Consider the following 15,535-nt stretch of genomic DNA (forward strand, 5'->3'; position numbering starts at 1 on the left):
GATACTAAATAGATCATGAAAAGAACACTTGTTTATAATGTGAAAGCTAAAACAAGAAAGCAGAGGAGCATGTTTTTCAGTCTCAGCTGGAAATGTGCACATCAGGAGACTCAATTTTGTGTGCAAGTGCATGTGTGCAAGTGACCACAAAAATGCCCTGAGTATTGATTTGGGGGTTGCAAATAAATTTTAGCAAGTCAATGAATTTGCACACAGGATCTACAAATAATGAGGATTGACTGTATATCCAAGGAATTAGAAGGAAAATAATGAAATGGATTATGGGGAGATGGGTAAAATGCCCACCAGTGAGAAGAGAAATTAGATAAATGGAAGGATGGATGGATGGATAGATGGATAGACATAGATAGATTGATAGATACTAAATCTAGAGAGGTGCTTTAAATATGGTGTATTTTTAGTTTCTTTCCTTGTCTTCCTCCCTACTCTTTATTCCTTATTTGGTAAAATAGATGTCACCCAAAAGTATTTAGGTAGTACTTGACAGTCTAATCTATCAATGTAATGTAAAGCATTAGATCATAGAAAAGTAAGCTCAAGTTTTTCTTGGCATTTCATTTTGCTTTTGGATTTATTATTTCTTACTTAGAGATACCCTATCATCTTAACACAAATCTTAAAAGCACATTTTGATGAAAATGTTAATATTTAATGATCTATTTAATAACCTAAAGTCAATATGACACCATCCAACTTAGCCAGCATGGAATGAAGTTTCTTGAAACTTACATAGCAGATATTCCTCAGTCAGTTTAAATAGAATAACCCTGTTTTGTCAAGTAGATATTGGAATTTTCTGTTTACATACAAACTCCATTACAATTTTTACTTAGCTATTGAATGGGAACATCTGAAGCTGAACTGTTTTAAATTCACAACTCTAACTTATAGACTAATAATAAAAACATCTTTTGCTAGATTCTTAAATACGGAGAAGAGATTTATACCAAAAAAAACAAAAAACAAAAACAAAAAAAACTAAAGAACGTGATGAGAATTGAGTCAATTAACACACTCTGGCATGGATACTTTTTTTATGGAAATATTTCCTCCCAAAAAGTTTATCAAGACAAGCTTTTTACAAACCCCATTAAATTCAATGAATGAATTGTGAAGGGTAAATTGGACCCATTATAATCTTACATTTCTTATGTAATATTCATAATCATAGTGTTACATAAGAACAAGCTAGCATTAACAAAAGGAGCAATTTAAATTCCCACTTCTTGGAGAATGGGGCTCTGCTTGACAAACAGCCCTTCCTGCCCTGTTTGCAGCACGCCCCTGCATCTCCTCCAGCGCCAATGAGACCCACACTCTCGTACCAGTGATATAATAAACCCTCCACAACACAGGGAGAAAATGAGGCAAACAAGCCCACATCATTTCAACTTGTCAGCTTTAAATAAAATCTTCTGCAGCTGAAAATGAGAAATTTGAGGGAAGAGAATGTGTGAAGTAACCAAATTCAACACTGGGACAAAACATATTGCATGACTTATTAGTTTTTTTCCTGATCTGCCACAAAACTTTTTGAAATTTCCCCATAATTTTTAACGAAATCTCTTTTGTCAGCAATGACTTAGAAGAAATGGTTCATTTGTTTGTTTATTTTTTGTTCTCTTCCACCCACTGATGCCTTAGGAAACAATCTCCAGTCATGGCAGGCCCCTATGATATCTTAATGAGTAATCTGTGACCTTTGGAAAAACTCTCATTATCAGTTTTTAAGTCCGAGTTGCCATAGCAGAGCATGCTGGAAAAAAAGTACATTTTTTAAATACTTATTTTAATTAATTACTTATATAATACCTTCCCCAGCACTGATGTTACATGCAAAATATTGGCGCATGCTCTCCACCTACAAAAAAAATTAAAAAGACAAAAATGCATTTGAAAGAAGTTAAAAAGAAGTTTACATTCTCACAAATATATCTAATATGGATGAAATAAACAATAATTGTAAATGTAAATACTTTCCCTCCCTGTTTCCTCAGTGCCCACCCTCCCCCTCGCCCACTGATTACCTCCAAACTCTTCCTTTGCCTTCAGGAGGCTCTATTCTGTTTTTCCCCTCAGCTCTCTCCAAACCCGCTCTCTTCCCACTCTGTTAATTTTTCTCACTGTTAAAATGTCCCATGACTTTCTTCATCTTTCCTGAAAGAGCACTTGCCTGTCTTCAAAGGAAAAACAGCACACTGGGTCCCAGCAGATACTTAGCACAATTCGTGCATCTTCCAGTGAGAGAGAGAATAGAAAAGTCAGTTATCTTAGTCCTGAATGACCCGAGGTGTGCCCAAATGTGATATAAGCATCTTTTTATGTCTTTTATTTCTGATGTTGTGTCTCACGTATTTTCCAAATAAGCTTAGAATACTTTCCGCTTATTCTTTTATACTCTTATACCATTGTAACACAAACTCTCTGATTTCAAATTCTTATTTTAAAATCCCTAGGTTACCTTGTGTAATCAGTGCATAGAATGATAGCAATGTTGAAGTGCGTGATCCCTGTCACCATCCTTGATGGCTCATTTTTAAGAAGTTTTTTAATCTTTCTAATGCAAAACAGGATTTCATATGTCCATTTTAAATATACTAGAGAAGTGTCATGTGACAGGGAAGAATATGTGGATTGTGGATTATGGGACTTTGATTGGAAGTGCTAAAGAATCTGTATTTAAGAGAATGACCATAATCAGCATTTTTTTAACCTCCTTATAATTTACTTGTAAAATGAGGGGAAAAAATGAATATCATGTCATAGGAGGGTTAAATTAATATTAGGTGTGTTTTAGAAATATTTTCATTTTTACTTTATGACTGCTATAATAATTATTGTAAAGGAACAGAATGAATTTAATGTCAACTTGACCTAGCTACTAAATATTCAGTAAATAGTATGAATGGTGATATCATGCAATTTCCATGCATATACTGGTTTTACAACCAGTAAAATTCTGCCAAAAGCATTAGGTTATTCTCCAGAGTTTGAGGTTAATGAGACTGGTGTCTTCTAGCCCTCTTAGACCCAAAGTTCCCATGGTGTTTTATACTCTTTATTCTGAGCTTCTTTCTCAATAATGCATGGAGGTAAAATTTAGGACACTGGTGTGGCCTGAGTAGCCATTCAGTGACTGACATTTTCAAAAGGAAAGCAAATATGTAATCGGTTGCTTAGAAGGTATCTGTTCTGAACTGAGCTGGGTTTTGTCTTCCCACAGTGACGGCTGGGCTGATAGGTACGATGTGACAGATGGGTATCAGCGAGAAGCTGTTGGTGGAATAACAATCAAGCTCCAATCTCCTGATGTCAAATGGTTTGATGATTATTATCTGAAGCTCCGGCCGGAAACAAACCTTCGCAACCCTTGGTTTCAAGAATTTTGGCAGCATCGTTTCCAGTGCCGGCTAGAAGGCTTTGCACAGGAGAACAGCAAATACAACAAGACCTGCAATAGTAAGCAGATTCTTTGTTTCACTTATAGTGGATATAAGACTAAGGGTCCAGGTTAAGTAAACCGTGTCAGGGGGATAGTGGCTGCAATCTGTTAAGAGAAGAGGACTCTTACAGAAACAGAGTGAGTATTGCTACTTACAGTGATAAACGGACTTTATTCGAACTAAGAAAAACATATCAGAGCAAATGTTACTCCACAGAGATCTCAAACAATTTTATTATTTATATCATTTAAGAAATTGGCACTGTGCTAAGAGGATAATGTGGGCTCCAGAGAGGAACTGCTGTTGCCGTCCTTGAAGGCAAGAACTACATTGTGCTAGTTTTGATTGTCTTTAGCAGTTAGCACACCGTTAAACACTTAGTAAGGATTTTATGTATTCTGAAGAATGAGTCAGTGAATTTTGAAGGACAGAGCCAATCCCTGTTTTCATCAATAAGCTATAACATAGCATCAGGGATTTGCTGTGTGTAGTTACTATATTTCAGGAAACATAATCTGAGCAAAGCCATGCATTCTCACATACCTGTAAGGGCTCACATTGTCCCAACTGTTGCTCTGGTTGTAAGGGTACCAAGGTGAGGAAAACTAGTTCCTGCCCTCAAGAGGTTTAGTGTCTAGAAGGGAGATAGCCATGCCAGCCAATGTTGCAATCCAATGTTGTGAGTGATATCATAAAAGTTAAACACAGGGTCTTGGTACTCTTATTTGTTGCACACTGAAAGGGAATCACGACTCTAATAACTGAGGTAGGGCCAATATTGATCTATGAGTCAAAGCTTGCAAAAATTAAGGTTTGTTAAAAATGAAAGGGATTTGTCGAGGCTGCCTTATCCCCATACTGTGTAACAAGAACCCCATATGCATTTGCTTAGGAATAAAATGTTTGAGTTGGTGGTACAGGTGCCTTTATCCACGATGCTGGAACACAACAGTGCCCTAGGGCAGTGAGTTTGAAATCCTGGCCCACAAACCAATTCCAGTCCACAGAGAAGTTGTCCCATACCAGCACAAAAATGAGAATAATGGGAATGATATAGAGAATTTTTCATAATGCATTTTCCTTCCCAGTTCATGTCCATCCTAGATTTTTTGGTATCAGTTCATTCTTTTGTGAAATGAAGAAGAGAGTAAATGATGATATGTGATTGTTTTTAAATGTCAGTACTTGCTAAAATAAGAACTTGGCACCTATGTCAGTTCCTATTTGGGTAATAAGGGAGGGGAAGAATGCTGTAGTGTGGGATAGCGTACTGGTCACTGAAATCCAGAAATTACAGAAGGCTCATGGTGTAAGCCTCTGTTTGTTTCTCTCTCACTTCAGATACTGCTTGTCCAAACTCTTCAAATTTTTGTTCATTTCCTTCGTTTTCATTTTTATTTTCAGGAAAAAAAAAGTGTGAAAATACACAGCATTGTGACTGCTATTACACAATTTCAATTCTTATAGCTAATTTCATATTTTTCACCATTCTATCCAGTTTCTGATGGACACAGACTTCTTTCCTCTCTTGAGATTTGGGAAGCGCTTCCTCTCTGGGTTCCAGTCCTATGATTGTGTACAGATTACTATATGTAGCTACATTCAAGGACTTATAAAGGATAAACAATAGATCTGATCTCATCTTCATTCTCTTCTATCAAGGAGTTAGTGACAGTCCCTAACCAGTGTGGCTAAGGGAATTTTTCCAGTTGGTCTTCACCCTCTTTTGTACCAATGCTCTTTCCCTACGACTTTTTGTCTGAAATGCCTTCTCCTTGAAATAGTTCTTTGTTTCTCTTTTTTTCCCCACTGTTGGAGATCTTATTTAGATATAGTCTTGAAAAACTCTAATTGATTTCCGTGGAATATTATTTCTATGGAAACTGTTCTGCCAAAGCCTCCCTTTCAACCTATTGCTATAGTTCTCTTTCACATGATTACCCTGATATGATTTCTCTGGTCAGAATTGGTTCCTTACTCTAGTACTAAAAAGCACTCTTTAGCCACTCTGCCACCTCTGGAATCTTATCTGACAACAGTTGTCATTTTGTACATAAACATGGACACTTAATATGCAATACCTCTGTTATTCTTCTCAATAAGGGAGGCACTATGATTATCCTTATTTAAAAATAACAAAACCAAGATTTAGAGAGAAAAAATAACTTGCTCATGGTCACCTAACTATTAAACAATGGAACTTATACTTGGACTCAGGTTTGTCTAAAGTTTAACAAATATGATATATTAAAGAGATAGAATATGATGGTTTTTAAAAATTGCCATCAATTTGCATTATATAATAGTTAATATATAGGTCAAAGTTACAAAAAAGAAAAATCTTAAAATTATTTGTATATGATTATGGAATGCAGTAATGGATGCCCAAATGTTCACTACTCTCTACTTTTGACCATATTTTCTTATTTCCTCAAATGTCCTTTTTGTATCTTAATCCCCATCTTCAAAGAGGCCCCAGTAGTTTACTCATATTTATAACACTACCAAACGTTACCAGTGTTTTCCTGAATATAATGTACTTAAGCCCTTTCATCAGGCAGTGTGCACAAGACAACTATTTTTCAGTTGGAGTGTTAAGAAGTATTAAGAGTTTGTAATTCATGCCAGTCGAGAAGCTTTACCTTACTGTCTTCAGTACCTTAAACCTAACAGATAGCTCAATAAGAAAAATGGCTTGACACAAAAAACAGAAATACTCATAGCCAAATTACTGCTTATTTTTCTCAGGAGATTCTTGGAAGGCAAAGTATAAAAGTTAGGAGAGGTATCTAAATCTAGTAGTCCAGAATTAGCAGTAGCATTATAGAGAATATGCCCCATTTGTATGAATTCTTTCAATGCCTGTTAGTTTTGCCTATTCTCTTGTAATATATAAATAGAATATTTCATTATTTGCTTTTTTTGTCTGGCCTTTTCCCCGCAAAGTAATGTGGTAGAGTTTATCCCATCATTGTGTATATTAGTAGTTTATTGTGTTCTATTGCTGTGTCATGTCCCTTTGTATGGATTTACTGCCAGAAATTTATCATTTCTCCTATAGATGGACATATGGATTATTTACAGTTTTAGGTGTTAGAAATGAAGATTTTATGAACAAGTATGTACATATCTCCTAGCAGACCTATATCCTAATTACTGTTACATGTATACCTAGTAATGGAATTGCTACATAATAGGCTCTGCATATGTTTAGCTTTAGTAAATAGTGCCAAGCAGTTTTCCAAAATGATTGGACTAATTTCTACTTTGCCTGAAATGTATGAGAGTTCAAGTTGCTCTGCACCCTTATCAACACTTGCTACGATATTTTTTTTAATTTTAAATATTCTGTGAGTGTGTGTTTGTATCATATTGTGATTTTGATTGGCTTTCCATTATCTTTTACCAAGTTAAGTTCTTTCTCATATGCTTATTGGAAATTTAGGCATCTTATTTTGTAAAGTGGTTGTTCAAGTCTTTTGCACATGTCTTTGAGTTGATTATCTTTTTACATCTATTTTAAAACTTCCTTGTATAATGTGGATATGAGTCCTTTGTTAGATACATGTATCGTTAAAATTGCCCAATTAGACCATGGCTTATTACTAGTTTCTGTTTCTCTCATTAGTTATTTGTTTTCTATTTGTCCACTTGTTCTTTAATTCTTTATTCCTCTTTTACTGCCTTCTTGTGGATTCAGCAATATTTTTTATTATCTTATTCTATCACCTTTCTTTTCTTTTTAATGTTTTTTTAATTATATTATGTTACTCACCATACAGTACATCCCTGGTTTTTGATGTAATGTTCAATCGGTGCACTGGGTGTTATTCTATCACCTTTCCTAATATTTTTGTTTCATTTAGTTTTCAGTGGAAATTACTAAACAAACTTTAATTTAATACAAACAAATTTAAGTTGGTTCTTGTTTACATTAAAAAATCTTGCAAATATTTATATCTGTTTATCCCCCTCACACTATTTTTTGCTACTGCCATATAATTTATTTCTCTATGTATTATGTACACTACAAGGATTTGCTAGAATTGTTGCTCTAAATGGTTAACAGTCATATTTACCCACTTCAGTGTTCTTCATTCCTTCTTGTACTTCCTTGTTTTCACCAGTAATATTTTTCAGCCTGAAGAATTTCTTTTACTATTTCTTGTAATACAGGTCTACTGTCAACAAATTTTATCAGCTTTTTTCCCCTAAGAATATTTATATTCCACCTTTATTTTTAAAAAATGTATTTGCCAAGTATAGCATTCTGTATTGCCAGGTCTTCTTCAGGTTTTTTTTTTTCTTTGAAAACAGCATTCCATTTTGTTTTCTGAATTCCATGATTTCATTGAGAAGTTAGCCACCATTCTTAATGTTGTACACTTGATGCAAATGTGGTTTTTTTTCTGGGCTTTTAAGGCTTTTTAAAAGTTTTTAGATAATGAGATTAGGTGTGATTTCCCTTAAATATTTCACTCTTTGGGTTTCCAGAGCTTCTTAAACCTGTTGAAGAAAGACCCATATCAGTTTTGAAAATTTCCCAGACATTATTTCCTGAAACATTCCTTCTGCCACATTTTTCTCTCTCTGCCCCTTCTTGTGCTCAGATACACCTATTAGATTATTTGACTATGTCATAAAGTGACTTTTTCTCTGGGCTTTCTTTCCTATCTTTTTCCTCTCTGTGCTTCAATTTGCTTCTTTTCTATTATTCTGTCTTTGATTATACCAATCTTATTTCCACCTATGTCCAGTCAGCTATTAGCCAAAATAACAAGTTTTTAATTTCAGTTATGGTGTTTTACAGCCCCAGAATGCCCATTTTCTTTATTTTTATAGTCCTCAATTTTCTGTTGAAATATTCTTTCTCGTCCACTTTTTTCAATCATTTATCCTACTTCCTTGAATATATTGATTATAGTTATTTTACAGTTCCTTTTTTCCAATTCTAACATCTGGATCTTCTGTCAGTCTTCTTCTATTGACTTATTTTTCATATTGGTTACATTTTGTGCTTCTTGAAACATCTAACATACGTTTTCTTTTGTGCTAGACATTAAGTATAAAATACCGTACAGATTGAATTTTATATTATTTTTCCCCTTGTGATGGTTTGCCTTTTCCAGATTCAAAGAAATTGAGGTGGGGTAAGTTATAACATAAGCTAAAAGGAGTCAACTTCTGGTTTAAAAATGTCTTTAGGGGATACCAGTCTTTTATCTGTAGTGTCATTTGCAAATATATTCTCCGATTCCGTGGGCTGCCTCTTAAGTTTTTTTGACTGTTTCCTTGGCTGTGCAGAAGCTTTTTATCTTGATGAAATCCCACTAGTTCATTTTTTCTTTTGTTTCCCTTGCCTTTGGAGATGTGTCATGAAAAAGGTTCCTGTGGCCGATGTTGTAAAGAACTTCTCAAACTAAATACATGAGAAACAAATAAACAAATCATAAAATGGGAAGAAGATATGAACAGACACTTTTTCAATGAAGACATACAAATGGCTAACAGTCACATGAAAAAATGTTCAAATTCATTAGCCATCAGGGAAACTCAAATCAAAACCACACTGAGATACCACCTTACACCAGTTAGAATGGCAAAAATTGACAAGGCAAGAAACAATTGTTGGAGAGGATGTGAAGAAAGGGGATCCCTCCTACATTGTTGGTGGGAATGCAAGTTGGTACAGCCACTCTGGAAAGCTGTGTGGAGGTCCCTTAAAAAGTTAAAAATTGAGCTACCCTATGATCCAGCAATTGCACTACTAGGTATTTACCCCAAAGATACAGACGTAGTAAAGAGAAGGGCCATATGCACCCCAATGTTCATAGCAGCATTGTCCACAATAGCTAAATCATGGAAGGAACCGAGATGCCCTTCAACAGATCACTGGATTAAGAAGAGGTGGTCTATATATACAATGGAATATTACTCAGCTATCAAAAAGAATGATTTCTCAACATTTGCTGCAACATGGACGGCACTGGAGGAGATTATGCTAAGTGAAATAAGTCAAGCAGAGAAAGACAATTATCATATGGTTTCACTCATTTATGGAACATAAGAAGTAGGAAGATTGGAAGGGGAAGAAAGGGATAAAGAAAGGGGGGTAATCAGAAGGGGGAATAAAGCATGAGAGACTATGGACTCTGAGAAACAAACTGAGGGCTTCAGAGGGCAGGGGGTTGGGGGAATGGGATAGGCTGGTGATGGGTAGTAAGGAGGGCATGTATTGCATGGTGCACTGGGTGTTATACACAACTAATGAATCATGGAAACACATCAAAAACCAAGGATGTACTGTATGGTGACTAACATAATATAATAAAAATATTATTATAAAAAATGTCTTTAAGGGATAACTGATGTTGAATTTCTACTGAGAGTCTAGTGTATCCTATCCCCTGGCTCTCTGACTCAGTCAGATTTTTACTATTTTTGAGCTTTGTTCTCCAGCTTCTTGTATCATACTATTTCTAAATTTGGCATGCATTGTGAGGAAATGACTAATTAAAGATTGAGCAGTTTCTATTCCTCAGGTGGGGCTTTTCTTTCACATAGTATAAAACAATGGGGTAGTTCAGTCTTCTTCAAAACCTTGAGCACCCGTGCAGCTCCCAGAGCCAGCAAATGAATCACAATGGAAAATGGCTATCATGCACTTAGGGCTCCTGCCTTTTATAAATTGAGATATCAGATGATTTCAGTATCCAAAAGTACTTCTGGTTTCTTGTTTTTCCAGAAGTGTCATGTACAATGTGGAGTTACACCTCTCCCTCCCCCAGCCACGCTTCATGTCCTTTCCCAGCACCTCAGAAGCTAACTTCATAGAGAAATAACATCATCACAGATGTAATTAGTTAGTATGAGGACCCACTAGAGTAGGATGGGCTCTTAGTCACCCCAAGAGAGAAGTGACACAGAGACAGACAGACACACAGAAAGAGTGGCAGGGGAAGACAGAGGCAGAAACTTGGGTGATGCAATACAAGGACAAGGAATGCCAAAGATCAATGGCCATCTCCAGAGGCTAAGAAGAGGCAAGGAAGGATTCTTCCAAGAGTCTCAGAGGAAGCTCGGCCCTGTCGACACCTTGATTTCTGACTTCCAGCCTCCAGAACCACAAGAGAATAAATTTCTGTTGTTTTAAGCCACCTAATTTATGGTACTTTGTTATGGCCACCCTAGTCAACTAATGTCCCTTCATTCAGACAAAACCAGATTGGCAGCCTGGTCCAGAACCTGCAGATGCCCTCAGACAAGAAAGCAGCGGGTTACACCTGCCCACTTTCATAGGTCTCCTCTCTGTTCATTCATTCTGTGTTTGTTGTGTCCATACATCTTCACTGCCTTTAATTTTTTTTTAATTTTGCGTTCATTTGGGCTATTAAAGTTATGCAGTAAAAGAATTTTCATTTGCTTTCTTCTCCATCCTACCCTAACACCAAAGGCTCCTCCTTTTTTTTTTTTTTTTTGTATTCTTAATTGTCACTCCCACCGCAATCCCAATTTGGATATATAAGTGAACCCTGGAATTTTAATGTCCAAAATGCTTATACTTTTGTCAATTTTTGTTTTATTTTTAAGCATTTAAAAACTTAAATCAAAATATTACTATAACCCTTCAGATTTTTAACTATGTGGTTTTGACAGAATCTAGGTTTATATACTATGAACAGTGAGCCCAATTTCAGTAAGTTTTACTTAAATTGCATAATTATGTTAGACTTGAATTATAAACAAAATGATTAATAATGATAATAAATTAAAATATAAAGAATATAGTTTAACTTTTCTAATTGTTTATTTAAGTAACCCAATAATAAAAGCTACTGAGAATTAAATTAAATTAAAACGGTTTTCTAGTAACTGTATGCTATTCTATTTTTGAACCAATTTAAGGACCCATTTCCTTTACAGTTACACTGTCACCCACTGACATTCATTTACTGTCTCCTTTCTATGATTTCCCCTGTCACTTCCAGTACCTTCCAGAGGTGTCATTTATGACATTAACACACAAGCATTCTTACCTGGATGTCCTGAGGGCACCTCAAACTTACATACCTAAAACTCACCTCATTATAACTTTTGCAACCACAGCCCCAAACTTTGAGTTCTCCTTTTAGCATCTCCAACTTGAGTAAATGATACACCCATCTATCCTGTATCCCAAGATGTAGGGATAAGGGGTCCTCTCCTATTCCCCTTGTAGCATCCTCTCAGCCAACTGATGACCAAATACTGTTAATTCTACTGTTTGAACATTTTCCACATCTGTTCTCTGTTCTTCATTGCTGGCTGAATTCAAATCTTTATCCCATGCTGTGGTTTGGTTCTTCAGGATCTCTCACGTCACATATTAGAATAATCTTTCTATTTAATTTTCTTATTGACACCAGCTGCTCCCTCCTCCATTTTATGCTTACAATTAGCCCTGAAAGAGTCCATCTAAGGAATGAATTTCATCCTTATTACTCCCATTTTTAATCTTCCATGTTTCTTCGGTGTTTATAAAAAAGAAACCTACCTCCTTGCCCCCTGTCAAAACTCTTCAAATTCACCATGTATTTTTTCAAATCTCATCTTCTATCCCTTAAGCCCGAGAAGTGTATGCTCTAAGCACTTCACAGAATGTGCCAGTCTACTTTAGAATGGCATGCCTACTTAAGTCCCTGAAATTTTGCACATGCACTTTTGCTCAGTGAAAGACCTACCTCAAGATATTTGTCAATTCCACTGAGCTTGTATTCTCATGGTTTTGGATAACTTCAGTTTCCTGTTCTCAAAGAAACTCTGCTTTTCCTCAGGTCACTTCCTGTGCCTTTGTCTTCTTTTTGTCACATACCAAGCCAGATATTGAACATAGATCCTCCATTCCCTTTATTTTTATGCCACCAAGTAACTACTCACACAGGCATTTCTGCATACGCCAAACTACTATCAATAAAATGAAGATGAGAAAAATGGGTTCAGAACACCAAAAATTCTTTGGTCAGGAGGGCATTTCTGGGGCTCTAGAGATGTGCTATTTCTTGAGCCAGTGATGATCACTAGATGTGTTTCTTTTGAAAAAAAAAAGTATAGTTATGATTTTTTCACTTGTGTTCATGTTCTAATGAGTTTATCTTAACTATCCCACCTCCAAATAAAAGTCCTATAGCCACTATATCCAGTCTAACATTCCTTCTAGTCCAAATTTCTCACAATACTCTCCCCCCACACACACACACACTCCAACCAGATTTCTGCCACTATGTTGCTCGATTCCTCTCCTTTCCTTTCTCTATAACACTTGCCCCCTTTCCTCTCTATATTTTTATATGCCACAGTAAATATTTCTCCATTTCATAGGTAGAGCTGTTCAACTGTTTCTTTGTTTTCTTGTATCCTTCAAAATTCTACCCTTGGAGAAGGGTTGCTCACCTTTTGAGTGCAAAGCTGCTGCTGTAGTTACATTGCCAAACAGAAAGCCATTTACTCCAGAGAAAACATGATGCCATTCTCAGAGGACATAAAGCAGCTGCAGCAATATAATTTTTTCCACTGTATTACACTAATGTATAAATAGATTTTTCACATTGTTACACCAGTATGTAAACATTTTATGTCCATCTGTCTCCATTAAATTAGAAATTTCAAAAGGAGAGGAACTGTCTTACGCATCTGTGTTTTCCAAATTCCGAGCATGATGCCTTATGTAGAGCAAGTATATGATAAATATTGTTAAATGAACGTGACTTCATTTCTCTTAGACCCAAGTAATGTTACAATGTCTAGAGGACCTAGAACAGTGGTTCCCAATCAGTGGGCTGCAGGTCTCAAGGTCACTGTTGATTTGTTGCTTGAATCTAGAATTTTTATGAGGTTCAGCATTATCAGTGAACTGAACTGTGCCTTGCATATCCTGTGTGAACATGTGTGTGTTTATATACACAAGTACCTTATTTTTATGCACAAGCTGTTGCAGTTAACAAATTACAAATTAGGGGCGCCTGGGTGGCACAGCCGTTAAGCGTCCCTTCGGCTCAGGGTGTGATCCCGGCGTTATGGGATCGAGCCCCACATCAGGCTCCTCCACTGTGAGCCTGCTTCTTCCTCTCCCACTCCCCCTGCTTGTGTTCCCTCTCTCGCTGGCTGTCTCTATCTCTGTCAAATAAATAAATAAATAAAATCTTTAAAAAAAATTACAAAATTAATTTTAAATTGCTCAAATCTTGGTAGCTTATTGCCATTATGTGTTTTCTATATAAAAGATACTAACAGTACAAATGGCATTCATGGAATGTGTGGAATTTTTTGACATTAAAAGCATTTTCTGTATTCAAAAAGGTTAATTTCACTAGCTTGGTGTAGCTCTTTTCCATTTTTGTTACAGCAAGTTTCCAGCCAGAGGTGTCCACGTTTTCTCTGATGAATATGTGTCGTAAATATTTGAAGTGGGTTAGTTAAAGAATACTTCATTATGCATCAGAAAGATTTTTCTGCCATCTTGTTTGCTTCAGTTAAGCGGCTGACTCTTGATTTCTGCTCAGGTCATGATCTCAGCGCCCTTGGATGGAGCCCCTCATTGGGCTCCATGCTTACCAAGGGGTCTGCTTGAGGATCCTCTCTCTCCCTCTTCCTTTTCCCCTCCCCTGCTGTGTGCACTCACTCTCTCTCAATATCTCTCTTTCTAATAAACAAACAAACAAACAAATAAATAATTTTAAGAGAAGGAGAGAGAGAGAGACAGAAAGCGGGGGGGAAGGAGAGGGAGAGACAGAATCTTAAGCGGGCTCTATACCCACTGTGGATCTCACAACCCTGAGCTCATGACCTGAGCCAAAATCAAAGTCATACACCTAACTGACTGAGCCACTCAGCTGCCCCAATAAATAAATCTTAAGAAAAAAACCCCACTTATTAGTGGTTTAGACATTGCCCAAAATACTTCAGCATCTCTGTCTAAAACATGACTGGAAAACCCAGAACAGTACATTGAGAGGAAATACTTGTTTAGGTAGGAGGAGCTGAACTCTAGTAAAGGCATCACAAGGGCCAAATTAATGAAGTGCCATAGCTAACCCCCAGATTAAAGATTTCTCATCCTTGCATCAATCTAACATTAATATCTCCAAGATAGCATTTGGAAAGAAAACTAATCCAATGTGAAAAAAGGATTCCATGGTTCATATATTGGGTTATTACATTCTTTATCCATTTTTTAAAGATTCATAATATATATCCACATGTTGGAAAAGGACAAACCCTATTGTAAAAAAATTTAAATAACTTGCTTTAATTCAGCATCTCCTTTGTTGTTGTTTTGTTTTACTATGAACTCATTTTATATGACATTTATTATCACCATACTTCAGAAAAGACTACAGTAGGACAATTTAATAACCATACAGTAAAAAAGAAATTTGATCACATTATCGTAGTGTATGTGATGAATCTGCTAAGCAGGAGCCCATTTCTGTCTTTATATCAGCCAAAGAATTAAGTTAATTAGAATTTGATGTGTCAGTTTTGGCTTCATACAATTCTTGGATTTGTTACATTTTGATACTTCTCATTGCCAAGAGGGAAAATTTCACCATCTTGGACTCTACTTTAACGAAATGGAACATAGAGCTACATCAAGGCCCCAGATATTAACATATCAAAGTTTTAAGAAACATAATCTGTCATATTTCTTATTTGAATTCCAGAGTTTAAGAAATTATTAAGAGTAATTATTCATCCAAGTAAGTGTCAGTGTATGTAATTCTTCATGATGAATAGCTAACATCAGAAAGTACTCAAAGAGATCCCCAGAAGAAAACCCTTGCATTAGAAACTACATTTCAAACTCTTTTTTTTTTTTAAAGATTTTATTTATTTATTCGACAGAGAGAGAGAGACAGCCAGTGAGAGAGGGAACACAAGCAGGGGGAGTGGGAGAGGAAGAAGCAGGCTCATAGAGGAAGAGCCTGATGTGGGGCTCGATCCCAGATTGCTGGGATCACGCCCTGAGCTGAAGGCAGACGCTTAACCACTGTGCCACTCAGGCGCCCCTACATTTCAAACTCTTAAGACACTGG

The 15,535-nt window shown here is 36.2% G+C and overlaps 1 protein-coding gene across 1 annotated transcript in view; it reads left to right on the forward strand.

Moving 5' to 3' along the window:
* The window catches only part of GRM5 (glutamate metabotropic receptor 5), a 522,903-nt gene that overhangs the window by 377,915 nt on the left and 129,453 nt on the right, over positions 1-15,535 (forward strand). Inside the window, 1 exon segment of the mRNA XM_034666172.1 lies at positions 3,245-3,480. Within this exon segment, the coding sequence (XP_034522063.1) occupies positions 3,245-3,480 (236 nt within the window).

This window comes from Ailuropoda melanoleuca, chromosome 8 (genome assembly GCF_002007445.2).
Source record: "Ailuropoda melanoleuca isolate Jingjing chromosome 8, ASM200744v2, whole genome shotgun sequence".
Classification (NCBI taxonomy): domain Eukaryota; kingdom Metazoa; phylum Chordata; class Mammalia; order Carnivora; family Ursidae; genus Ailuropoda; species Ailuropoda melanoleuca.